Below are 25,726 nucleotides of genomic sequence, written 5' to 3' on the forward strand. Positions count from 1 at the left end.
TTGGGGAGAGGGGTCTGCGGGGCCAGGAAATACAGGGCAGAAGCCCGGGTGGTGGCGGTGGGGAGGAGGCTGGGATCTGGGGAACATGAATCGGGAGCCCCAGGGCTGTGGGTCTGGGGAACAGACCATATGGTACAACCCTGGCCAGGGCCCTCAGGGCTTCTCCAGCTGGTCCCTCTCTGCTCCCAGCATAGGCCTGGCCGTAGGCAGCGTTCCCAGCCCATTGCAGCCAGAGCCAGCTCTGCCCCCAGCATTGGGCAGGGGAGCTATAGGGGCAGCAGCTGCTATAGTGAAAGCCAGGACAGCACCTGCCTGGGACAGTTGGCCCCTTCGCTCTACCCCCCACCTGCCACCTCCAATCAGAGACTGGGGGCTGCCATGCAGCACGGGGGGGCTGGTGGGAGCTGTCCAGGCTGCAGGGACAGACCCTGGCACTCCCCCACAGGTGTAGGGCTGGGAAAGGGAGTGGTGGGGGGAGTGCAGGGGTCTCCTGCTCCACACTCCCCCCAGGGCCCTGGGTCAGGCCACAAGGACAGATACCAGCACTCCCTGCAGAGGCGTGGGGTTGGGTTTATTGTAGGGATTTCAAGCCTGCCCCACGCTCCCCTCTGGCCCCTCATTTGTAGAACTCGTGCTCCTGCTCGTCCTTCTTGATAACTGTCTTGTACGCCTTCTCGAAGTCCTTGGCCAGGACGATGTAGCGGTTCTCCCGCACAGCCAGCATGCCGCCCTGTGCATACGGAGACACGTGTGAGGGGGCGCTGCTGGACGCAGTCACCCCCCAACCCTGTGCACACATGTGGGGATGCCGCCGCCAGGCACAGTAACCCCCCAACCCTGCCCTGTGCACACGGGGACATGTGAGAGGGGGCGACGCCAGGCGCAATGACCCCTGACCACCATGTGCACATGCGTAGGGTGGTGACGCTGGACACAGTGGCCCCCCACCCCACCCTGTGCACACGGATGAGAAGGGGGACGCCAGGCGCAGTGACCATCCCCAATCCTGCCCTGTGCACAATGGGCATATGTGTGGGAGGGGGGTGGTTCTGAGCACAGTGACCCCTCCTGCACATACAGGCATGTGGGGGGGGGGGGCATGACACTGGGTGCAGTGACACCCACCCATCCCATCATGTGCATACATGTGTGTGGGTGTGTGTGTGGGGGGAATGCCAGGCACAGTGCCCCCCCACCCCATGCACATGTGCACAGCAGCAGAGGACCCCGTAATCTCAGAGTCAGGGCTCCTTCAGCCTGCCACGTGGGGGTCCTGCTGGCTTGGGGGAGCAGTGGGGGATCCCCAGAAAAGGAGCAGGTCACAACACACACACCGCCACCCTCAGATATCACAGCCTGGGGCAGCCAGGTGCCCTGCCCCATGACCCCCAGCCCCCCACACTCACCTCCTGGCAGATGGAGTTGATGTCGGCACCTGAGATCTTATCCGGCCGGGCCACATCTGGGGAGGAGTGAGGGAAATGTCTGCACAGCAGTTGAGCTGGACCATGGTGAGAGGGTCCCTGGGAGCCCCTGCCACCCCCACTCCTCCCCCACACACCAGGAGGCCAGAGAGGCTGCCAGGGCACTGTGGAGGGGGACCCTGATGGGCTTCTCCCAACCTAGGAGCAGGCGGGCTACTCTGCCCCCTGCAGGGACACCAGCTCCCCAGAGGGATGGGATCAAGCTCGAGGGCCTGTGAGGCTCCTGGGTGGGCTGGGGGGAAGGGGGCAGATCAGCATGGTGACAAGCCCAGAGGACCCAGACAGGAGGAGCGGGCATGTTGGAGGCTAGAGTCAGAGGATGTATCTTTTGGCAAGTGCCTCCCCAACCCTTTCTGGACCCTGTGGATCCGGAGGCATAGGGAGGAGCCAGCTTCACCCCATCCCCCCCCGCTCCTGAGCGGAACCAGACAGCACTGGCTCAGCTAGGCCAGGTTCCCCCTGCAAGTCCTGGGCCCTCCTGACTCATTACTTTGGCCTGCGGCCTGAGCCAGGCCCAACCCCCTGCACTGTAGGCTGGTGTCCATCTGCCCGCTCTCGATGAACCAATCAGTCCATATGCTGAGCCGGACACTGCCCAGCAGGAGGCAGCCCCCGCCATGCCCTCTCCTAGTACTCTCCCTGTCCAGCTGCGTGTCAGAGGGGAACAGGACGGCTCCCAGCTGCCATGCCAGCCGCTAGGGCCTGACCTCACCCTGACCCCAGCCCTGGAGGTGGCCCAGGGAGAGGAGGGGTTCTTGGGTCAGTGCACCCCTGCACTCTCCGGCCTGCGTATGTGACACGGGGTGAGTGGGGCAGAGCTGTAGCCTAGGTCACTGGGTCAACCCCTTGTGGGGCAGCACAGGGCTGACTGGCACCTTCTTATGAGCTGGGCCCTAGACACCCCTTCCTCAGTGCTGGGCACCCAGTGGGACGCAGCTGCCCCACCTTCCCCCCCATGCCAGCCAATGGGATGCAGCCTCCCCGCCGTGCACCCCCATGCCAGCCAATGGGACGCAGCCGCCCCACCTTCCCCTCCATGCCAGCCAATGGGACACAGCCTCCCCGCCGTGCACCCCCATGCCAGCCAGCAGGACGCAGCTTCCCCCCTGTGCTAGGCACCCAGCGGGACGCAGCCTCCCTGCCATGCCCCCCACTGCATGCTGGGCACCCAGCGGGACAGTCTTCCTGCTGTGCCACCCCTCCCCCCCGTGCCAGTCTCCAGGCAGGATACAGTCCTCCAGGTCCACCTCCTCGGACAGATTCATCTTGCTGGTGATGGTGGAGAAGATGAGGCGCTTCTGGCGCCGGTCGGGCAGGGGGAACTCGATCTTGCGGTCAAGGCGGCCAGGCCGCAGCAGGGCGGGGTCCAGCGTGTCTGCCCGGTTTGTGGCCATGATCACCTGGAGGACCGGAGCGCATGATCACCCCTCTGCCCATCCCCAATGGGGAGACTCAGCCCCCTGAGTCCTGCCCCCTCCAGCCTTGCTGAGACAGCAGTGCCCCATCCAGCCCCCAACCCCTTCCAGCCTTGCTGGGACTGCAGTGCCCCATCCCCTCCCCGACACACACGCTCCGGCCTCCCTCCGGCCTCACTAGGACAGCTGTACCCCATTCCCCCCACACCCCTCCAACCTGGCTGGGACAGCAGCGCCCCTATCCCCATTCAGCCCCCCCACCTCCCACAGCCTCTGGGAGCTGGCACAGCAATGCCCATCACTCCACATCCCAGCCCCTGCTCTTCCGCACCTTGACGTTGACGTTCTGGTCAAAGCCGTCCATCTGGTTGAGCAGCTCCAGCAGGATGCGCTGCACCTCCCTGTCAGCTGGTGAGAGGGGCACAGCCTGGTGAGCGGGGCACCTGGAGAGCCAGCACAGGCACAGACACCCCTGCCCCCACATTATCTACCCCCTCCCCTGCCCACCCCACCTCCTTCCCTCCAGCCCCTCCACCCCTCCCCTCAATCGCCTGCCACTATTGTCCCCGCCCCATGCACCTCGGCTCTGCCCAGCACTGCCACCCCACAGTTGCACATCTCCGCCACTACCCCCAACCCTACTGCCCCAACCTCCCTCGCAATCCCCACAGACCTGCCCACTCCCCACCCCATTGCTCACCATGGGACTGGCCAGAACCTGAAGAGTGAGGGGCTCGCCCAAGTGTAACACTGACATCTACAAGGAGGGGGGTGGGGGCTGCAGCTCTCTGCTCCCCCCGCCTGCTGGGACTTGGGTCCAGTGTCCTAGAGGGGAGAGGCCCCAAATCCCATTCCCGCTCCCCTGAGCCAGCCCTGGGGCCAGACGGGAGATTGCACCCCCAGAGGGGCGGGCCCAGTGCCCCACCTCCAGCTCACCCCCTGTCTGGGCGTCAAAGCGCTTGGTGGCGATGGCATCAATCTCGTCTATGAAGATGATGGCGGGCGCGTTCTCCTTGGCCAGCCTGAAGACGTCCCGCACCATGCGCGGCCCCTCACCCAGGTACTTCTGCACAAACTCCGAGCCCACCACGCGGATGAAGGCAGCTGGACAGATGGGCAGACAGCATTACTGCCCAGCTCCCCTGCAGGGCAGCAGCCCGCCTCCAGCCCTAGCCGTAACAGATGCTCCCCATGGGACAGGCACTCCCTGGGACAACCCACAGGCTTCCAGTGCCACACAACCCTGGCACCAGTCCCTGGCACCTGCAGCACCAACCCTCCTGGGCACAAAGCCGGAGCCTTTCCAGACCTTGAGCCGGGACCACAGGTCGCCTGGCACCTTTGCGCTATAGAACCCAGGCATCCTTGACAGACTCCCATGGTAACAGCTGGGCATTGGTGCTCCCCCTTCTCCCTGCAGTCCAGCACCCTGCTCACCTGTGGTGTGATGGGCCACGGCTTTGGCCAGCATAGTCTTCCCACAGCCGGGGGGGCCATACATCAGGACGCCACGTGGGGGGTCAATGCCAATCTGAGAGGGACAGAGGGGGTTACTGGGGGCTTCCCCATCCCGCCCTTGAGGAGCCCAGGAAGCTGGTGGGCTGGGGTCCTGACACCAGTCACATCCGGTGCAGCCCAGAGTTCTGTGCCTCTCCTGATCTGACTGACTTGCCAACCCCAGCCCAGCCCCTGAGGGCACAGCCCTGAGGCCCCCAGGAGCCCTCCCAGCTGCAGGGCACAGTGAGACGAGCGCCCACGCTCGGCCTGCAGGATGAAGCTCAGCTCCAGCGCAGGGCACAGCCACCCAGGATGTAGTCCCAGCCAGCCCAGTCTCGCCCCCATCCCACACACACTCACCTGCTTGTAGAGCTCAAAGTGGGTGAGGGGCAGCTCCACGGCCTCCCTCACCTCCTGCTTCTGGATGTCCATCCCACCGATGTCAGCATACATCACATCTGGTTTCTGATCTGTGGGCAGAAACCAGGGTTGAGCCCAGCATGCCTAGGGGACCCATGCCTCCCCTACCCAGCACAGCCAGGGGACCACCGCTCCCCACAAAACCTACACTCCCTGCATGCACAGCACACCTAGGGGAACCCCACCCCCCTATCCAGCACAGCCAGGGGACCCCCACCTCCCCTATCCAGCACTCCCCTGCATGCCCAGCATGGGCGTGAGACCCCTGTACGCCCATGGGACTGCCGCCGCCCACACGCCCGTGGGACCCTCAGCTGCCCAGCACAGCTGGGAGACCTCCGTCCCCATAGGCACTGGGCACGCTGCTCCCTGTGACACCAGCTGCCCCTGGGGCTGGCGCAGGGAGCACCCACCTGATGTCAGCATCATAATGCTGCTGTCAGCCTCGGGTGGCAGCACATCCACCAGCGCGTTGCTGTGCTTGTGCAGGGCCACCGAAGCGTTGGGCTTCAGCAGCTCCCGGTCAATGGTGCTCAGGATCCGCACGTAGTAATTGGAGCCTGTGGGTGAGAGGCAGACGGGGGTAAGCCAGGCAAAGCCGGGGGCTGGACCCCTGTGCGCAGTTCCCCTCTCCCACAATCCCCTTCCTCCAGCCCCCCAGCTGCACCTGTGGTAGAGCCCACAATGGCCGTGTTCTGGTCCACGGCCTCCAGGAACTGGCCGATGACCAGCGGGATGCTCTGGATGCGCTTCACCTCCTCCTGCGCGTGCAAGAACTCCTTCTTCAGGTTCTTCTGCTCATCCTTGATGTACTCCTCCTGCACCTCCAGGAACTCCAGCTCCTGCTGCAGCTTCTATGGACGGACAGACAGACAGACAGCCCCTCCTCCCTGCTCTGCTCAGGTGCCTGCAGTAGCTGCTAGAGGAAATGGCTCCACGGCCACAGGTCGGGCACCAGGCAGCTCCCCGCTCAGCACTGTGGCTGGGTGCCCTGCAGGAATTGAGCTTCCAGGGGCACTGTGCAGCAGAGAGGAATGGGACTGGAAGAACCAAACCCACCGGAGGTTACTGGGACCCAGATCTCCCAAGTCCCTGATCTCACGACCCTGGTCAGAAGTGTCATCAGATCCCAACTCTGGGCCAAGGGCACATGCTGCCCCCACCTCGGGGCATGTCATCCCAGCCTACCACCCACAGCTCCCGCCGAGGGCATCCCCTTGAGGGCCTGCCGTCCTAGCACCCCTATCCCCACCATCCGGTCCTAGGGCTGCTCCCACCCTGGGGCCTGCCCTCCTCACACACCTCCCATCCAAGGGCAACCCTCTCCCGCCACCCCAGCCCCCAGCTCACCTTGTAGCGGCTGTAGAGATCCTCCAGGTCCTCGGGCTCCGGGGCAAGGAAGGACAGGCCAGTCTGGGGCCTGGAGATAGCCAGCGCAGGGAGCTCATCCTAGGACAGCCACAGATAGGCAGGGTGAGAGCTGGACACCCCAGAGTGCCATGACCGCAGCTCAGGGGAGGGGTGAAGCTCCCTCTGAGCAGCGAAGGTCTCGCATCCGATCTGATCCCATCCAGCTGCTAGGGAGCCAAGAACCAGGGCCCTGAGCCCAGCTGGGCAACAAGAGTCAGACCCCCCCATCCCCCCCCCCCCCATCACATAGGGATGGGGGGAACGAAGGGACTAGAGGGACACCAGAGATTTTCTGACCAATTTGAACAAATTCAAATCACCCGGGCCAGATGCTAGTCACCCGAGGGTGCTGAAAGAATTAGCTGAAGAAATATCAGAGCCACTGGTGATAGCATTTGTAAATTAATGGATGACAGGAGAGGTTCTGGAACACTGGAGCTGGGCGAACGCAGTGTCCATATTTAAAAAGGGGGAAAAGGAGGAGCCAGGGAACTATAGACCACTCAGCCTGGCCTCAATACCTGGGAAGGTACTAGAGCAATGTATGAAACATTCCATTTGTGAACACCTGGAGGATGAAGGGGTGATCACCAGCAGCCAGCATGGATTTACCAAGAACAAATCACACCAAAACAGCTTGATTTCCTTCTTTGACAGGATTTGGTGGATAGGAGGAATGCAGTGGAAATAATATACCTGGACTTCAGCAAGGCTTTTGATTAGGGCTGTCAAGCAATTAAAAAAATTAATTGCGATTAATCGTGCTGTTAAATAAAATAATAATAATAATAATAGAATACCATTTATTTAAATACTTTTGGGTGTTTTTTACATTTTCAAATATATTGATTTCAATTACACTACAGAATGCAGAGTGTATAGTGCTCACTTTATTTTTATTACAAATATTTGCACTGTAATAAACAAGAAATATCTTTCAATTCACCTAATACAAGTAGTGTAATCTCTTTATCATGAAAGTTGAAGTTACAAATATAGAATTTGTACAAAAAAAACCTGCATTCAAAAATAAAACTATATAAAACTTTAGAGCCTACACGTTCACTCAGTCCTACTTCTTGTTCAGCCAATCGCTCCAACAGACAAGATTGTTTACATTTGCAGGATTTAATGCTGCCCATTTCTTGTTTACAATGTCACCTGAAAGTGAGAACTGGCATTGGCCTGGCACTTTGTAGCCAGCGTCGCAAGATATTTATGTGCCAGATGTGCTAAAGTTCACATGTCCCTTCATGCTTCGACCACCATTCCAGAGGACACACATCCATGCTTATGGAGGGTTCTGCTTGATAACGATCCAAAGCAGTGCGAACCGATGCATGTTCATTTTCATCATCTGAGTCAGATGCCACCAGGAGAAAGCTGATTTTCTTTTTGGTGGTTCGAGTTCTGTAGTTTCTGCATTGGAGTGACTCTTTTAAGACTTCTGAAAGCATGCTCCACACCTCGTCCCTCTCAAATTTTGGAAGGGAAGTTCAGATGCTTAAACCTTGGGTCAAGTGCTGTAGCTATCTTTAGAAATCTCACATTGGTACCTTCTTTGCATTTTGTCAAATCTGCAGTGAAAGTGTTCTTAAAACGAACAACATGTGCTGGGTCATCATCTGAGAGTGGCATAACACGAAATATATGACAGAAAGCGGGTAAAACAGAACAGGAGACACAAAACTCTCCTCCAAGGAGCTGAGTCACAAATTTAATTAATGCTTATGGAAGCATGACCTCTGGAATGGTGGTAGAAGCATGAAGGGGCATACGAATGTTTAGTATATCTGGCACGTAAATAGCTTGCAATAATGACAGCTACAAAAGTGCCATGCGAACACCTGCTCTCAGTTTCAGTCAACATTGTAAATGAGAAGCTGGCAGCTTTATCGCCCGTAAATGTAAACAAACTTGCTTGTCTTAGCAATTGGCTGAACAAGAAGTAGAACTCAGTGAACTTGTAAGCTCTAAAGTTTTACATTGTTTTGTTTTTTAGTGCAGTTGTGTAACAAAACCCCCCTGCAAGTTGCACTTTCATGATAAAGAAATTGCACTGCAGTACTTGTATGAGGTGAATTGAAAAATACTATTTCTTTTGTTTATAATTTTTATACTGCAAATATTTGTAACAAAAATAATATAAAGTGAGTACGGTATACTTTGTATTTTGTGTTGTAATTGAAATCAATATATTTGAAAATATAGAAAAAACATCCAAAAATATTTAAATAAATTTCAATTGGTATTCTTTGTTTAACAATGTGATTAAAACTGCAATTAATCACAATTAATTTTTTTAGTTAATTGTGTGAGTTAACTGCAATTAATCGAGAGCCCTACTTTTGACACAGTCCCACATGACAGTCTGATAAGTAAGCTGGAGAAATGCAGGCTCGATAGAACTACCATTGAGTGGATCCATAATTGGTTAAACAACTGCAAACAAAGAGTAACCATTAATGGAACGATGTCAGATGGGAAGGAGGTATCAAGTGGAGTTCCAGAGGAATCTGTTCTGGGTCCAGTGTTTAACAGCTTTATTAATGACTCAGAAGTAGAAATAGAGAGCATACTGATCAAATCTGCAGATGACACAAAGTGGAGGTGGGTGGGGGTGGAGGTTTGCAAACACTTTGGAGGATAGAGCTAAAATTCAGAGGGATCTTGATAAATTGGAGAATTGGGCTATAGGCAACAAAATGAAATTCAATAAAGACAAATGTCAGGTGCTACACTTAGGGAAGAAAATCCAAATGCACACATACAGAATGGGGGATTACTGGCTTGGCAGCAGCATTGCTGAGAAGAATCTGGGAGCTGTGGTGGATCACAACAACATGAATCAGCAATGCAATGTGGTTGCAAAAAAAAAAGCAAATGCAATTTTGGGTTGCATTAACAGATGCCCAGCATGCAAGTCATGGGAGGTAACAGTACCACTCTACTTGGTGCTGGTTAGGCCTCAGCTGGAGTACTGTGTTCAGTTTTGGTCACCAATGTATAGAAAGGATGTAGAGAAACTGGAAATGATCTAGAGGTGAGCGACAAAGATGATCAAAGAGATGGACTGCAAATCATCTGAGCAAAGGCTGAAGGAATGGGTAGATGTAGTTTGGAAAAGAGGAGATTAAGGGGGGGGGGGGGACACATGATAGTGGTCTTCAACTACTTGAAAGGCTGCCATAAAAAAAGATGGAGAACAGTTGCTCTCTCTTGCCATGGAGGGCAGGACAAGAGGCAACGGGTTCAAACTGCAGCACAGTAGATTTATATTAAATCTGAGGAAAAACTTCCTAACAGTAAAAAAACAGTGGGACAATGGAACAGACACCTAGGGAAGTTGTGGAAGTTCCTTCACTGGAGGTTTTCCAAAGGAGGCTGGAGCCATCTGTCTGGGATGGTTTAGACACAACAAATCCTGCATCCTGGCAGGTGCTTAGACTAGATGACCCCTGCGGTCCCTTCTAGCCCTATGAGTCTAGATAGGTCAAATAGCAGAGAGAAATAGGAGTAAGGCCTAGTGGTTAGTGCAGAACTCCTGGGTTCTACCTCTGGCTCGGAAGGGGGTATAGTGGTTAGAGCAGGGAGGCTGTGAATCAGAACAGATAAAAATTTATTTTTAATTAGTTTTTCAAAATCTAAATTGGATTTTTTATTTAAGTTAAATTCCGGTTAAGAAAAATAAATCAATTTTAAAATAAATTTGAAATAAACATCTTATGTTATGTCCTAAATTTACTATAATCTATTGAAATAATTGAATTACAATTATCCAATGTTAAGCAGTACACGTTTGCTGATATAGTCTATAGAACAGTAGTTTTCAAACTTTTTTTCTAGTGACCTAGTTGAAGAAAACTGTTGATGCCTGCGACCCAAAGGAGTTGGGGATGAGGGAGGGCCTCAGGGCTGGGACAGAGGGTTGGGGTGCAGGGGTGAGGGCTGCAGAGTGGGGCTGGGAATGAGGGGTTCAGGTTGTGGGAGGGGGCTCTGGGCTGGGTCTTGGGGTGCAGGAGGGGGCCAGGGCTCTAGGCTGGGGGTGCAGGCTCTGGGCTGGGGATGAGGGGTTTGGGTGCAGGAGGGGGCTCAGGGCTGGGCCAGGGGGTTGGGGTGCAGGAGGAGCTTAGGGCTCTGGGATGAGGCCAGGGATGAGGGATTTGGGGTGCAGGAAGGGGCTCCAGGTTTGGGGGGCTCAGGGCTGGAGATTGGGGCATGGGGTTACCACAAATGGCTCCCAGATGGCTTCCTGCCTATCCTGGCACCGTGGACCGTGCTGTGCCCCGGAAACAGCCAGTAGCAGGTCTGGTTCCTAAGTGGAGGCACACAAGCCTGCCTAGGAGCCGGACCTGCTGCTGGCCACTTCCAGGGCACAGCGCAGTGTCAGAACAGGTAGCGAGTAACCTGCCTTAGCCGGGCAGCACCGCCGACAGGACTTTTAACAGAGAAGGTTCAAGGTCTGGAGAAACAAGTATTGACCCTGCGTTGCATAAGAGAAAATGAAGATTTCCTGGACAGACGTCTGGATATGCTTCTACGGGCACAACATTCTGAAGAATCGGAGTAGGCTGCACAGCGGGGACAGAAGGATGGTGAAGAAATTTGGCAGCATGTCACCTCCAGAAGAAGCAAGAGGAGCGTCCATGTACCAGCAATGCAGATACAGGTGAGTAACCGTTTTCATGTTCTTTCCACAGGTACTAATGTGGAGAGTGGACTAGATGATACATCTGAGGGAAGGGAGCAGAAGGAGACTCCACCGATTGGAAGGCATGAGATGCCCTGTCCTAGGGATGGGGGTTCCACGATCACTGCTGCCAAGAGAAGGAGGTGGGTGGAGGTGGTTGGGGACTTCCTTCTCAGGGGGACTGAGTCATCTATCTGCTGTCCCACCGGGAAAACCGAGAAGTGTGCTGGGAGCTAGGATTCACGATGTGACGGAGAGACTGCCGAGACTCATCAAGCCCTTGGATCACTACCCCTTCCTACTTCTCCACATGGGCACCAATGATACTGCCAAGAATGACCTTGAGCGGATCACTGCAGACTATGTGGCTCTGGGAAGAAGGATAAAGGAGTTTGAGGCACAAGTGGTGTTCTCAGTCCATCCTCCCTGTGGAAGGAAAAGACCAGGGTAGAGACCGTCAAATCGTGGAGGTCAACGAATGGCTATGCAGGTGGTGTTTGAGAGAAGGCTTTGGATTTTTGACCATGGGATGGTGTTCCAAGAAGGAGGAGTGCTAGGCAGAGACAGGCTCCACCTAACGAAGAGAGGGAAGAGTATCTTTGCAAGCAGGCTGGCTGACCTAGTGAGGAGGGCTTTAAACTAGGTTCTCACTGGGGGAAGGATACCAAAGCCCTGTGGTAAGTGGGGAAGTGGGATACTGGGAGGAAGCACGAGCAGGAGAGCGCAAGAGGGGAGGACTCCTGCCTCATACTGAGAAAGCGGGACGATCAACGAGTTATCTTAAGTGCCTATACACAAATGCAAGAAACCTGGGAAACAAGCAGGGAGAACTGGAAGTCCTGTCACAGTCAAGAAACTATGATGTGATTGGAATAACAGACTTGGTGGGATAACTCACATGACTGGAGTACTGTCATGGATGGATATAAACTGTTCCAGGCAGGGCAAAAAATGTGGGGGGAGTTGCATTGTATGTAAGAGAGCAGTATGACTGCTCAGAGCTCCGGTATGAAACTGCAGAAAAACCTGAGTCTCTCTGGATTAAGTTTAGAAGTGGGAGAAACAAGGGTGCTGTCGTGGTGGGAGTCTGCTATAGACCACCAGACCAGGGGGATGAGGTGGACGAGGCTTTCTTTCAGCAACTAACAGAAGTTACTAAATCACAGGCCCTGGTTCTCATGGGGGACTTCAATCACCCTGCTATCTGCTGGGAGAGCAATACAGCAGTGCACAGACAATCCAGGAAGTTTTTGGAAAGTGTAGGGGACAGTTTCCTGGTGCAAGTGCTAGAGGAACCAACTAGGCACAGAGCTCTTCTTGACCTGATGCTCACAAACAAGGAAGAATTAGTAGGGGAAGCAAAAGTGGATGGGAACCTGGGAGGCAGTGACCATGAGATGGTCAAGTTCAGGATCCTGACACAAGGGAGGATAACATGAGGGGGAAATGAGTCCAGGAGAGCTGGCTGTATTTTAAAGAATCCTTATTGAGGTTGCAGGAACAAACCATCCCGATGTGTAGAAAGAATAGTAAATATGGCAAGCGACCAGCTTGGCTTAACAGTGAAATCCTTGCTGACCTTAAATGCAAAAAAGAAACTTACAAGAAATGGAAGCTTGGACAAATGACCAGGGAGGAGTATAAAAATATTGCTCTGGCATGCAGGAGTGAAATCAGGAAGGCCAAATTACACTTGGAGTTGCAGCTAGCAAGAGCTGTTAAGAGTAACAAGAAGGATTTCTTCAGGTATGTTAGCAACAAGAAGGTGGTCAAGGAAAATGTGGGCCCCTTATTGAACGAGGGAGGCAACCTAGTGACAGAGAATGTGGAAAAAGCTAATGTACTCAATGATTTTTCTGCCTCTGTCTTCACGAACAAGGTCAGCTCCCAGACTACTGCACTGGGCAGCACAGCATGGGGAGGAGGTGACCAGCCCTCTGTGGAGAAAGAAGTGGTTCGGGACTATTTAGAAAAGCTGGATAAGCACAAGTCCATGGGGCCGGATGCACTGCATCCGAGGGTGCTAAAGGAGTTGGCGGATGTGATTGTGGAGTCATTGGCCATCATCTTTGAAAACTCATGGCGATCGGGGGAGATCCCGGATGACTGGAAAAAGGCTAATGTAGTGCCCATCTTTAAAAAAGGGAAGGAGGAGGATCCGGAGAACTACAGGCCAGTCAGCCTCACCTCAGTCCCTGGAAAAATCATGGAGCAGGTCCTCAAGGAATCAATTCTGAAGCACTTAGAGGAGAGGAAAGTGATCAGGAACAGTCAGCATGGATTCACTAAGCGCAAGTCATGCCTGACTAATCTAATTGCCTTCTATGATGAGATAACTGGCTCTGTGGATGAGGGGAAAGCAGTGGATGTGTTATTCCTTGACTTTAGCAAACTTTTGATACGGTCTCCCACAGTATTCTTGCCAGCACGTTAAAGAAGCATGGGCTGGATGAATGTACTATAAGGTGGATAGAAAGCTGGTTAGATTGTCAGGCTCAACGGGTATTGATCAATGGCTCCATGTCTAGTTGGTAGCCGGTATCAAACGGAGTGCCCCAAAGGTCGGTCCTGGGGCCGGTTTTGTTCAATATCTTCATTAATGATCTGGAGGATGGCGTGGATTGCACCCTCAGCAAGTTTGCAGATGACACTAAACTGGGAGGAGTGGTAGATATGCTGGAGGGTAGGGATACGATACAGAGGGACCTAGACAAATTAGAGGATTGGGCCAAAAGAAATCTGATGAGGTTCAACAAGGACAAGTGCAGAGTTCTGCTCTTAGGACGGAAGAATCCCATGCACTGCTACAGACTAGGGACCGAATGGCTAGGCAGCAGTTCTGCAGAAAAGGACCTAGGGGTTACAATGAACAAGATGAGTTGACAGTGTGCCCTTGTTGCCAAGAAGGCTAACGGCATTTTGGACTGTATAAGTAGGGGCATTGCCAGCAGATTGAGGGACGCTGTCATTCCCCTCTATTCGACATTGGTGAGGCCTCATCTAGAGTACTGTGTCCAGTTTTGGGCCCCACACTACAAGAAGGATGTGGAAAAATTGGAAAGAGTCCAGCGGAGGGCAAGAAAAATGATTAGGGGGCTGGAGCATATGACTTATGAGGAGAGGCTGAGGGAACTGGGATTGTTTAGTCTGCAGAAGAGAAGAATGAGGGGGGATTTGATAGCTGCTTTCAACTACTTGAAAGGGGGTTCCAAAGAGGATGGATCTAGACTGTTCTCAGTGGTACCCGATGACAGAACAAGGAGTAATGGTCTCATAAGAACATAAGAGTTGCAGTGGGGGAGGTTTAGGTTGGATATTAGGAATAACTTTTTCACTAGGAGGGTGGTGAAGCACTGGAATGGGTTACCTAGGGAGGTGGTGGAATCTCCTTCCTTAGAGGTTTTTAAAGTCAGGCTTGACAAAGCCCTGGCTGGGATGATTTAATTGGCAATTGGTCCTGCTTTGAGCAGGGGGTTGGACTAGATGACCTCCTGAGGTCCCTTCCAACCCTGATATTCTATGATTCTATGACAAGATCTATTAGCTCTAACATCTTGAAGTAGTGCACTACGCAGGACTTTTTAAATCCTGCTCCAGCTATTATGGCAGCGCGTCCATGCGACTCTACACTAGTGCTGCCCAAGGCTCTATCTTTACACTGACAGGAAACAATCAGTACAATTTACTAGCTACAAAACAGTAGCTGTTTAACAATTTCAGTAGCTGGTTATCTAGCTAAATAAACCATTTATTAACTCAGCTAACTTTTAATGCAAAACATGGTTCAATAACTCTTTCCCCCTGAGTATCCAGAATGTTTATGGTAGTTTTAGTTAATAAATAAATCTAAAATGCTGAGTTTGTACATTTCAGCGAAATTTGAATTGCCATCAAATGGGATACAAACGTATACATTAATAATCTAGAAAAGAAATGAAATATTCTCTACATACTATCATCATAAAAAAATGGAGAAACTAAGAATCTGAATAAATGCAAATTAAGCTCCCTAGTGACTCCGGGTTGGACCCTCGGCTCTGAGAGGGGAGGGAAGAAGTAGGAGAGCCCAGACTCTTAGGTTCCATGCCTCGCTGGGGGGGGGGGGGGGGGGAGGGGGGGAGCCCGGACTCCTGGGTCCCATGCCCGGATCGGGCAGTGGAAGTTGTGGAGGAGGAAGAGCCCGGACTCCTGGGTCCCATGGCCGGATCGGGCGGTGGAGGTTGGGGATGGGGGAAGGAGCCCGGACTCCTGGCCAGGCCGCAGTGACTCGGCATCTCCCCAGATGCATGGCGGCCAGCCTGGCGCGCAACCCGGAGCGGGGGAACCGGGGCTAGTCCGAGCGGAGCGGGGCCGGGGATCCCTGAACCGCCCCCCGCCGGGTCCCCCTGTACCAGCACCTGGGTTTTCTCCACCAAGATCCCGATTTCCTCCATCTTCCCTCCGCCAGAGATACCTCGGGCTGCTGGGAGTTGGAGACGCTCCCCTAGGCGCGGGGGCTGCTGGGAGCCGTAGTTCCCCCGGCGCGGGGGCTGCTGGGAGCTGAAGTCCTCACCACGACCCCGTACGGGTTTTGTCCATCCCAGCAACAAAACACGCACAGCCCCGCCCATCACCTCCGTGCACGGTTAGCAGCCCAGTGCAACGAGTCAGAGCCGGGAGCTGCCCCAGTGACAGGCCCAGGCTCTGTGCAGACTCAGGCAGTTGGCTGACACCCACAGCAGCTGCCGTCTCTCCAGGCAGTCGGTCCAGGCTCTGGCACAGAGGTGGGCAAACTACGGGACCGTCCTGCCCAGCCCCTGAGTTCCTGGCCCAGGAGCAGAGCCGGCGCAACCCATTAGGCAACCCAGGCGGTCGCCTAGGGCACTAACATTTGGGGGACGGCAACCGCGGCGGCCGGAACTTTGGCCGCCCCGGTCGTTGGCAGTATTTCAGGGGCGGGACCTTCCGCCGCCTAGGGCGGAAAAAAAGCTGGCGGCCCTCTTGCCTGGGAGGCTCGCCGCCAGCCCCTCCCTAGCTGTCCCCGCTCCCCCACAGTCTCAGCTCGCTCGCTCCGCCACTGGCGCAATGCTCTGGGCGGTAGGGCTGTGAGCTCCTGGGGCAGCACAGCTGCAGAGCCCGGCCTGACCCGGTCTCTGAGCTGCGTGGTGGCAGCAGCGGCGTGGCCTGGCTCCAGCCGGGCGGTGCGGCTGTAGCGCCGCCAGCCACCGGCGCTCCAGGCAGCGCGGTAAGGGGGCAGAGAGCAGGGGCGTTGGATAGAGGGCCGGGGAATTCAGGGGGCTGGTCAGGGGCGGGGGTGTGGAGGGTGGTCGGGGGGGGAACAGGGAGTTGAAGGGGGGCAGGGGTCCCCGGGGGGCATTCAGGAAGGAGCGGGGGGTTGGATGGGGCGGCAGGGGACAGGGAGAAGGGGGGGGTTGGAGGGGGCAAGGGGAGCCTGGGGGCAGTCAGGGGACAGGGAGCGGGGTGTGTGTGGATGGGGCAGGGGTGGGGTTGGATGGAACAGGAGTCCTGGGGGGGCAGGGATGATAGGAGGTGGGGCCCGGGCCATGACCCACTCCCCTAACTAGCCCTCCATACAATTTATTAAACCCGATGCGTCTCTCAGGCCAAAAAGTTTGCCCGCCCCTGCTCTGGCAAGACTCAGGTAGCGTTGCTGACACCTGGGGCAGCTGCCCCCTGTCACGGACTCACAGGTCATGCCCACTCTTGGCCCCGTGCGGTCCCTGAGGGGAACCCCCTTCAGTGTGACAGCACTTCTCGGGGGTCCACTCTCTCTCAGGGGTTAAGTCCCTCCACCTTCTGGAACCGCATCTCTCTGAACCTTAGCACATTTGTCTCTCGCTGTGGGCCCCCTCAGGGAGTCCACTCGCTCTGGACCCCCGGGGCCTCCACTCCCAGAGGGAATAATGCAACCCTGATCTCTAGACTGGAGTGACTCTCAGCCAACATAAAACAGGACGGTTTATTGAGCGTCTGAACACAGCATAGGAAACTCTCAGGGCCTCAGGCCTGGCCTCCCTCAGCACAGAACATCTAAATCTCTCCTGCATCCAGGTGGGCTCTGCCTGCTCTTTCTCTCCAGCCCAGAGCCCCCCTGCTTTACAGCTGGGCATCTGATATCACCTCCCCCAAGCCCCGCCTCCGTCCATTGTCTTCTATCCAGATAAACAGGGTCGCCTGGGCCTCCGCTCCTCTCAGCGGTCCTCTGTCCCCCTCTGGCTGGAACTGGCTGGTCCGGTCACCTGGGTTCTCTCTTCGCAGCCCATTGTCCTCCCACTGGCCAGAACCGTCTTTGACTCCCAAGCTGGGCCCCCCGGTCACCAGGTCACCAGTCGCTGGGGTATCCATTCTTCGGGCCATTGGCTGGGGTTCCAAGTTCCCTCGCAGGTCCTCTGTAACAACAAACTCCCTCTCCCATCATCTCGTTAAACCAGTAACACTCACAGAAACTGCGTCCCACCCACACTGCATGCAAACCATTTTAAAAAACAAGAAACCCCCTCACTTTGTCACATCTCTCCTCCCTTCGAGTCTGAACTGAGCGGGGTCACTTAGCCAGTGACCTGGGGAAGTTCATGGCCCCCGCCCCGTGACAAAGCAGTGGCTATAACATTGGCACTCCCCCTCACATGAACCACGTCCATGTCATAACCCTGGAGGAGCAGGCTCCATCTCCACAGCTTGGTATTAACCCCTTTAATTTGGTGCCGCCATGTCAGGGGCGAAAGGTCAGTGTACACAGTGAAGCGCTGCCCAAATAGATATGGCTGCAGCTTTTTAACGGCCCACACCATGGCCAGGCATTCCTTCTCTACGGCCACATAGTGCTTGTCATAACTATAAAGGGAAGGGTAACAGCTGTCCTGTGTACAATACTATAAAATCCCTCCTGGCCAGAGACTCCAAAATCCTTTTACCTGTAAAGGGTTAAGAAGCTCAGGTAACCTGACTGACACCTGACCCAAAGGACCAATAAGGGGAAGGTTTTTGTTTGTGCTCTTTGTTTTGGTGGTAGTTCGTTCTTGGGACTAAGAGGGACCAGACATCAATCCAGGCTCTCCAAATCTTTCTGAACAAGTTTCTCATATTTCAAACTTGTAAGTAAACAGCCAGGCAAGGCGTGTTAGTTTTATCTTTGTTTTCTCAACTTGTAAATGTACCTTTTACTAGGGTGTTTACCTCTGTTGCTGTAACTTTGAACCTAAGGCTAGAGGGGCGGTCCTCTGAGCTCTTTATGTTTGATTACCCTGTAAAGTTATTTTCCATCCTGATTTTACAGAGATAATTTTTACCTTTTTCTTTAATTAAAAGCCTTCTTTTTAAGAACCTGATTGATTTTTCCTTGTTTTTAGATCCAAGGGGGTTGGATCTTGATCCACCAGGAGTTGGTGGGAGAAAGGAGGAGGAATGGTTAATTTCTCCTTGTTTTTAGATCCAAGGGGTTTGGATCTGTATTCACCAGGGAATTGGTGAAGAGTCTCTCAAGGCTACCCAGGGAAGGGAATTAGCACATTGGGAGTGGTGGCAGCGGACCAGATCTAAGCTGGTAGTTAAGCTTAGAAGTTTTCATGCAGGCCCCCACATCTGTACCCTAAAGTTCAGAGTGGGGAAGGAGCCTTGACAGTGCTCTTCCTGGGGCAGCAGCTTCTTGCTCAAGTACACAATGGGGTGTCTCTCCTGCTTACTATCAGTTTGCATCAGCACCGCACCCAGCCCCGTGTCTGAGGCATTGGTGAACACCAGGAAGGGTTTGTTAAAATCCAGCATTACCAGCACCAGGCTTTGGATGAATGCCCCCTTTAGCGCACAGAGAGCCCTCTGGCACTGCTCAGTCCAGACCACCTTGTCTGGCTTTGCCTTCCTACAAAGCTCCGTGAGGGGAGCTGCGAGGGAGCTACAGTGGGGCACAAACCTCCGGTAGTACCCCCATCATCCCAATGAAAGCCTGGACCTGCTTCTTAGTCTGGGGAGCGAGCCAATCCTGGATTGCCTCCACTTTGGCCAGCTCCGGCTTCAGGTGGCCGCTCCCCTACCTTGTAGCCTTGTATGACACCTCTGCCATCCCCACCTTGCACTTTCCAGCTTTACAGTCCGGCATCCTGGAGGCGACCCAGCACCCTCTTCATCTGGGACACATGTTCTTCCCAGGTCTGGCTAAAGACACAGATATCGTCAATATTTGCCAGTGCAAAGTCCTCCACCCCCCCCCTTGTAACTGATCCACCAGGCACTGGAACGTGGCAGATGCCTCCTTGTGGCCGAAAGGCAGGACCAGGAACTTGAAGAGCCCTATTGGGGTGGTGAAGGCAGACTTCGCCCGCCCTTCTGGGTCAAAAGGCACCTGCCAGTAGCCATTGGTAAGATCCATGGTAGTGAAGTACCGGGCGCCCCCCCCCCCAAACTTGTCTTGGATCTCATCAGTCCTAGGCATGGGGTAGGCATTGGACACGGTGGTGGCATTGAGCTTCCGATAGTCCACACAGAACCGGATCGACTCGTCCTTCTTGGGAACCAGCACCACGGGCGAGGCCCAAGGGCTGGAGGACGGCTGGATCACCCCTAAAGCCAGCATGTCTCTGACCTCTCTCTCCAGGTCCTGGGCTGTTTTCCCAGTGACCCTGAATGGGGCCTGTGACAGGTTGGGTCACAGAAATCCCCTTGGGACTGCCACCTGATGTACTGAGACTACCTCTGAGCCTGTTTTCCCTGGCAGCTTGGGACTTCAGTACCCTGTCTTGTTGAGCCAGACATACTAGCCTGCTACAAGCACAGACCAGGTCTAAACCACGTCCCCCACAAGCTGCAGACTTAACTGAAAACAGCTTAAGAAGTGCTCCTGTCTCTAGCACCTGGACACCCAGTTCCCAACGAGGTCCAAACACCAAATAAATCTGTTTTACTCTGTATAAAGCTTGTACAGGGTAAACTCATAAATTGTTCGCCCTCTATAACACTTATAGAGAGATATGCACAGCTGTTTGCTCCCCCAGGAATTAATTACTTGGTCTGGGTTAATTAATAAGCAAAAAGTGATTTTATTAAATATAAAAAGTAGGATGTAAGTGGTTCCAAGTAATAACAGACAGAACAAAGTAAATTACCAAGCAAAATGAAACAAAAACACGCAAGTCTAAGCCTAATACAGTAGGAAACTAAATGCAGGTAAATCTCACCCTCAGAAATGTTCCAATAAGCTTCTTTGACAGACTAGACTCCTTCCTAGTCTGGGTCCAGCAATCACTAAACCCCCGTAGTTACTGTCCTTTGTTCCAGTTTCTTTCAGGCATCTCTTTGGGGTGGAGAGGCTATCTTTTGAGCCAGTTGAAGACAAAATGCTGGGGTTTCCAGGGCCTTATATAGTCTCTCTTGTGGGTGGAAACCCCTTTGTTCTGCTGTGTAAAATCCCCTCAACAAGATGGAGTTTGCAGTCATCTGGGCAAGTCACATGTCTATGAATGATTAAGCTTTTTGCAGGCCGACACCATTGTTTACATGTTAGTTTGAACGTTTCCAGGAAAGCTCAGATGTGGATTGGCATCTCCCAAAGTCCATTGTCAGTTATGTGTTTCTTGATTGGGCACTTACTGAGAATAGTCCTTTCTCAAGAAGCTGACCAAATCCTTCACTGAGGCTACTTAGAATCAAACAAGTACATAGCCAATATTCATAACTTTGAATACAAAAATGATACAGACAGCATAATCATAACCAGCAAACTACAACCTTCCCATAGACACCACACTTGGCCTCCTCTATATAAGAACTGGTGCAACCATAGGACTCTGGTTGCAACAATGATATATACGGTCACAGTTAAGAACGTAAGAATGGCCATACTGGGTCAGACCAAAGGTCCATCCAGCCCAGTATCCTGTCTACCGACAGTGACCAATGCCAGGTGTCCCAGAGGGAGTGAACCTAACAGGTAATGATCAAGTGATTGCTCTCCTGCCATCCATCTCCACCCTCTGACAGACAGAGGCTAGAGACACCATTCCTTACCCATCCTGGCTAATAGCCATTAATGGACTTAACTCCATGAATTTATCTAGTTCTCTTTTAAACCCTGTTATAGTCCTAGCCTTCACAACCTCCACAGGCAAGGAGTTCCACAGGTTGACTGTGTGCTGTGTGAAGACCTGCCTTTTATTTGTTTTAAACCTGCTGCCCATTAATTTAATTTGGTGGCCCCTAATTCTTATATTATGGGAACAAGTAAATAACTTTTCCTTATTCACTTTCTCCACACCACTCATGATTTTATATACCTCTATCATATTCCCCCCTTAGTCTCCTCTATTCCAAGCTGAAAAGTCCTAGCCTCTTTAATCTCTCCTCAGATGGGACCTGTTCCAAACCCCTAATCATTTTAGTTGCCCTTCTCTGAACCTTTTCTAATTCCAGTATTTCTTTTTTGAGATGAGGAGACCACATCTGTACGCAGTATTCAAGATGTGGGAGTACCATGGATTTATATAAGGGCAATAAGATATTCCCCGTCTTATTCTCTAACCCTTTTTGAATGATTCCTAACATCCTGTTTGCTTTTTTGATTGCCGCTGCACACTGCGTAGACATCATCAGAGAACTATCCACGATGACTCCAAGATCTCTTTCCTAAATTAGCTCCCATCATATTGTATGTATAGTTGGGGTTATTTTTTCCAATGTGCATTACTTTACATTTATCCACATTAAATTTCATTTGTCATTTTGTTTCCCAATCGCTTAGTTTTGTGAGATCTTTTTGAAGTTCTTTGAAGTTTGTCAATAACATCACAGGGAACACCAGATGGGAGGTCTGGCTCCCGTCTCCACCTACTGAACAGCCAAGTTAGTGAACCCAGGCCGGTTAGAGAACAGCTGCTGGTATGAATGTAGCACCTTTCTGATCTCTGCCTGCTGGGCAAGGGTTAGCTGGTCTGAGAGGGGAATTGATTCCAGCGAGGGGTCAGCCCCCACCTCAGGGAGGAGTCCCACCAGGGGATCCTCTCCCTTCTCCTCCCACTGCCCACACACAGCCAGCACCAACTTCTCCCTTCCCAGTATGGCTTCATCATGTTGACATGGTACACCCGGTGTCTGTGTGCCCGGTTGGACAGTTCCACTACATAGTTCACCTCGTTTACCTGTCTGATGACCGTGAAGGGGCCATCCCAGGCTGCTTGCAGCTTGTTCTTCCTCACGGGGATGAAGTGTCACCTGGTCCCCACTAGCATAGGAGCAGGCACGTGCTGAGCAGTCGTACCAGACCTGCTTCCTCTGTGCCCTGGGTAGATTTCCCCTGGCCAAGCCCATGAGCTCCGAACGATAGCTCAGAATCCACCACTGATTCCCCATTTGTTTCTCATCAAGTCCAGGGGTCCGCTCCTTCTCCTTACATACACCAACTCAAGAGGGTGGACTCTTGTGCATTTCCAGGCCAGTAAATGTTCTGCAGCAGCTCTCGCTGGGTGCGCTGAAGCCCCTGATGTTTAGAAGATGGGACACCCCCCCGGTGGTACTTCTGAGGGACCACCTGACACCCTCTGATCCCCCAAGTTCAGTTTTCCCTCAGGGAGCCCATTTCTGGTACCAGGTCCCTTCTCTCACCTGGATCCTTTCCCAGAATATTGCAACACTAGGCCCCCGCTTCTTCCAGGAGGGACCCTTCTGCGGCTAGGTCTAGAATTCAGCTGCTGGGTTCAGGGCCCAGCCCTCATTGCTGTGCCTTAGTTTTCCCACTTCAGGACAAGGCCTTGGTCTCAGCCCTGTTAAACCCTGTCCCTGGCAACTCACTTCCCCCCCATTGAAGGTTCCACGCCCCCCTGCTGGGTGGATTTCCAGTGTCAGGCCAAGTGGCCCTCCCTGACCTCAGCCACAGGCAAGGACCAGGGCACCATCTGTCCAGTTCTTCATCCGTCCCCCATCAGCACCTCTGCAGGTAGCTGATCCTGCACCCCAACCTCTTTGGGGCCCCCATTCAGATGTGTTCTCATTACAGAACCTTAACTGGGGTCCGATCATCCCCAGCACCTGTGTCCCAGTGAGGGTAGGGAGCGAGCCCATTGCTTTGGTTGCGGCATCAGAGTCAGTGTGAGCCACCTCTGCCCTGTGCAGGGCTGTTGTCCCATTCAGCTCCAGGGGCTGGCTAACAGACAAGCAGGAAACCAGAGCTTCACAGTTCCTCCCTTGTGCTACTAACCGGGGGGAGGGAGAAGTCCCCCCTCCCTACTGGCCAGGCCATTTATGGGCCATTCGCATGCTCGCTGGCTCCTGCCCTCTCCACCTTCCGATCTCTGGGTTCAGCTCTTTGGCCGTTATTGGCACAGGGTCTGAATCCTGTCTTAAAGAGACACAGTCACTTCCCAAGAATACATCAAAGCTGATGTGCTGAAGGATCCCAGCTAAGAGTCCTGCACCCCGGTCCTTCCTATGTCTGCACAGGAACCCTGGGTGAATGGCTGCCTCTGGGATCCTTCCCCCAAGTTACACAGCCCCTCAGCAGCTAGTGAGGTTGCATCACACCCACAAGAGTCTCATCCCAGAATCACTTCACTCCGTGAATGTCTCCCCACTGACCCCCACCTGCCACTCCCACTGGGGATCAGAGGGGCCTGAGCCCAGGAGTCAGAAGCAGACATATCTGCTGAGCTTGGAGTGGAAGCCTGTCTGCTTCCCGCCCCCCCAGTACCGGATTTACCATGGTGCCACTGGCACCGGGCCCACGGTCCAAAGCGGCCCCAGCCTGCACTTTTCCACACACACACACACACACACACCCTGCCGGCTCCTGCTGCACTAAGAGAGATTAACAAGCTCCTCCCCAGCCTCTATCCCCAGCGTGCTATGTTCCCTCCCCCCTCCCTGCCGCCGATCAGCTGGATCAGCTGCTTGCCAGCAGGAGGGAGGAGGAGGAGTGGAGCCACAGCACACTCGCTGCTCCGGGGAGGAGGAGGAGAAGAGGCAGGGGTGGGGTCTTGGGGAAGGTGCTGGAATCAGGGCATACCCCCTCCGGCCCCTGCCGTGAGCACCCCCACGACCCCAGTCCACACCCACAGCCCTCTGCCCACCCTGACCCCTGCACTCCCCTCACACCTCCCCAGCCCCCTGCCCTGACTCCTGCACCCCCTCACACACAGCCAGCCCCATGCCCTGACTCCTGAACCCCCCCACATCCTCACCCCCATCCTGAGCACCAAACGTGAGCTCCTGCACCCCCTGCATTCCCATATGAACCCCTTGCACCAAACAGAAGCTGCCCCAGGTAAGTGCTCCACACCCAACCTCCTGCCCCAACCCTGAGTCCTCTCCCTCACCCTAGCTCCTGGCCAGACCCCACACCCCAACGTTTTTTTACAATATTTGGAAAAATCATTAAGTGGTCCATTGAGACCCTCCGTGATTTTCAAGTGGTCTGTGGAAAAATAAGTTAGACTACAAGAATAATCAAGGTACCTCACTTTATTTTCGTTTACTTGCTATTACTTATAGGAGGAGGAGGATGAAGAAAAGAAGAATGAAAAGTACGCTTATTAAGTTTGCGGATGATACCAAACTGGGAGGGATTGCAACTACTTTGGAGGACAGGGTCATAATTCAAAATGATCTGGACAAATTGGAGAAATGGGCTGAGTTAAACAGGATGAAGTTTAACAAAGACAAATGCAAAGTGCTCCACTTAGGAAGGAAAAATCAATTTCACAAATACAGAATGGGAAAAGACTGTCTAGGAAGGAGTATGGCAGAAAGGGATCTAGGGGTTATAGTGGACCACAAGCTAAATATGAGTCAACAGTGTGATGCTGTTGCAAAAAAAGCAAACATGATTCTGGGATGCATTAACAGGTGTGTTGTGAGCAAGACACGAGAAGTCATTCTTCCGCTCTACTCTGCTCTGGTTAGGCCTCAGCTGGAGTATTGTGTCCAATTCTGGGCGCCGCATTTTAAAAAAGATGTGGAGAAATTGGAAAGGGTCCAAAGAAGAGCAACAAGAATGATTAAAGGTCTTGAGAACATGACCTATGAAGGAAGGCTGAAAGAATTGGGTTTGTTTAGTTTGGAAAAGAGAAGACTGAGAGGGGACATGATAGCAGTTTTCAGGTATCTAAAAGGGTGTCATAAGGAGGAGGGAGAGAACTTGTTCACCTTAGCCTCTAAGGATAGAACCAGAAACAATGGGTTTAAACTGCAGCAAGGGAGGTCTAGGTTGGACATTAGGAAAAAGTTCCTAACTGTCAGGGTGGTTAAACACTGGAACAAATTGCCTAGGGAGGTTGTAGAATCTCTGTCTCTGGAGATATTTAAGAGTAGGTTAGATAAATGTCTATTAGGGATGGTCTAGGCAATATTTGGTCCTGCCATGCGGGCAGGGGACTGGACTCGATGACCTCTCGAGGTCCCTTCCAGTCCTATAATCTATGAATCTATGAATCTATGAAAAAATGGGGGCGAGGGGAGGTAAGAGAGAATGTTCTTTTTCTTGCCTGGGTCCCAAGGAGGGGCCCCAAAGATGAAGCTGAGCACAGGGCCAGGGGGGCCCCACTAACTCTAAATCCACCACTGGCTGTCAGGTCACCTGGGCTGGGGATACTGTGTCAGCTGATCCCCACAGTCTCCAACCTACCTGGGCAGTACAGCAGACATGGCTCTGCCAATTAGCTCCTCTCCACTCCCTAGCCCATCCACCACTTGTTTCCCACCGCTTAAGGCTTAGCCCTCTCACTTTTAAAAATGATTGCTTGCCCCCCTTCCCCCCCTCAGGCTTTTCTGGCAGCCTTGTTGCCAGGTATCCAATTTTAGGCTGGAAACTCCAGTAGAAAATGGGACCTGGG

General features: G+C 53.3%; 1 protein-coding gene across 1 annotated transcript; it reads right to left on the minus strand.

The window, feature by feature from the left end:
• Positions 1-550: 550 nt before the first annotated feature.
• Positions 551-15,459, minus strand: PSMC4 (proteasome 26S subunit, ATPase 4). The gene is made up of 11 exons (XM_034756657.1): positions 15,314-15,459; positions 6,167-6,265; positions 5,484-5,670; positions 5,230-5,376; positions 4,757-4,866; positions 4,337-4,430; positions 3,836-4,003; positions 3,231-3,307; positions 2,716-2,884; positions 1,407-1,462; positions 551-730 (listed from the first exon to the last, which is right to left on the minus strand). The coding sequence occupies exons 1-11, from the start codon at positions 15,347-15,349 to the stop codon at positions 617-619; spliced, it is 1,257 nt and encodes a 418-aa protein (XP_034612548.1). The 5' UTR covers positions 15,350-15,459; the 3' UTR covers positions 551-616.
• Positions 15,460-25,726: the final 10,267 nt, after the last annotated feature.

The sequence above is a fragment of the Trachemys scripta genome, chromosome 24 (assembly GCF_013100865.1).
Source record: "Trachemys scripta elegans isolate TJP31775 chromosome 24, CAS_Tse_1.0, whole genome shotgun sequence".
In the NCBI taxonomy this organism is placed as follows: Eukaryota; Metazoa; Chordata; order Testudines; family Emydidae; genus Trachemys; species Trachemys scripta.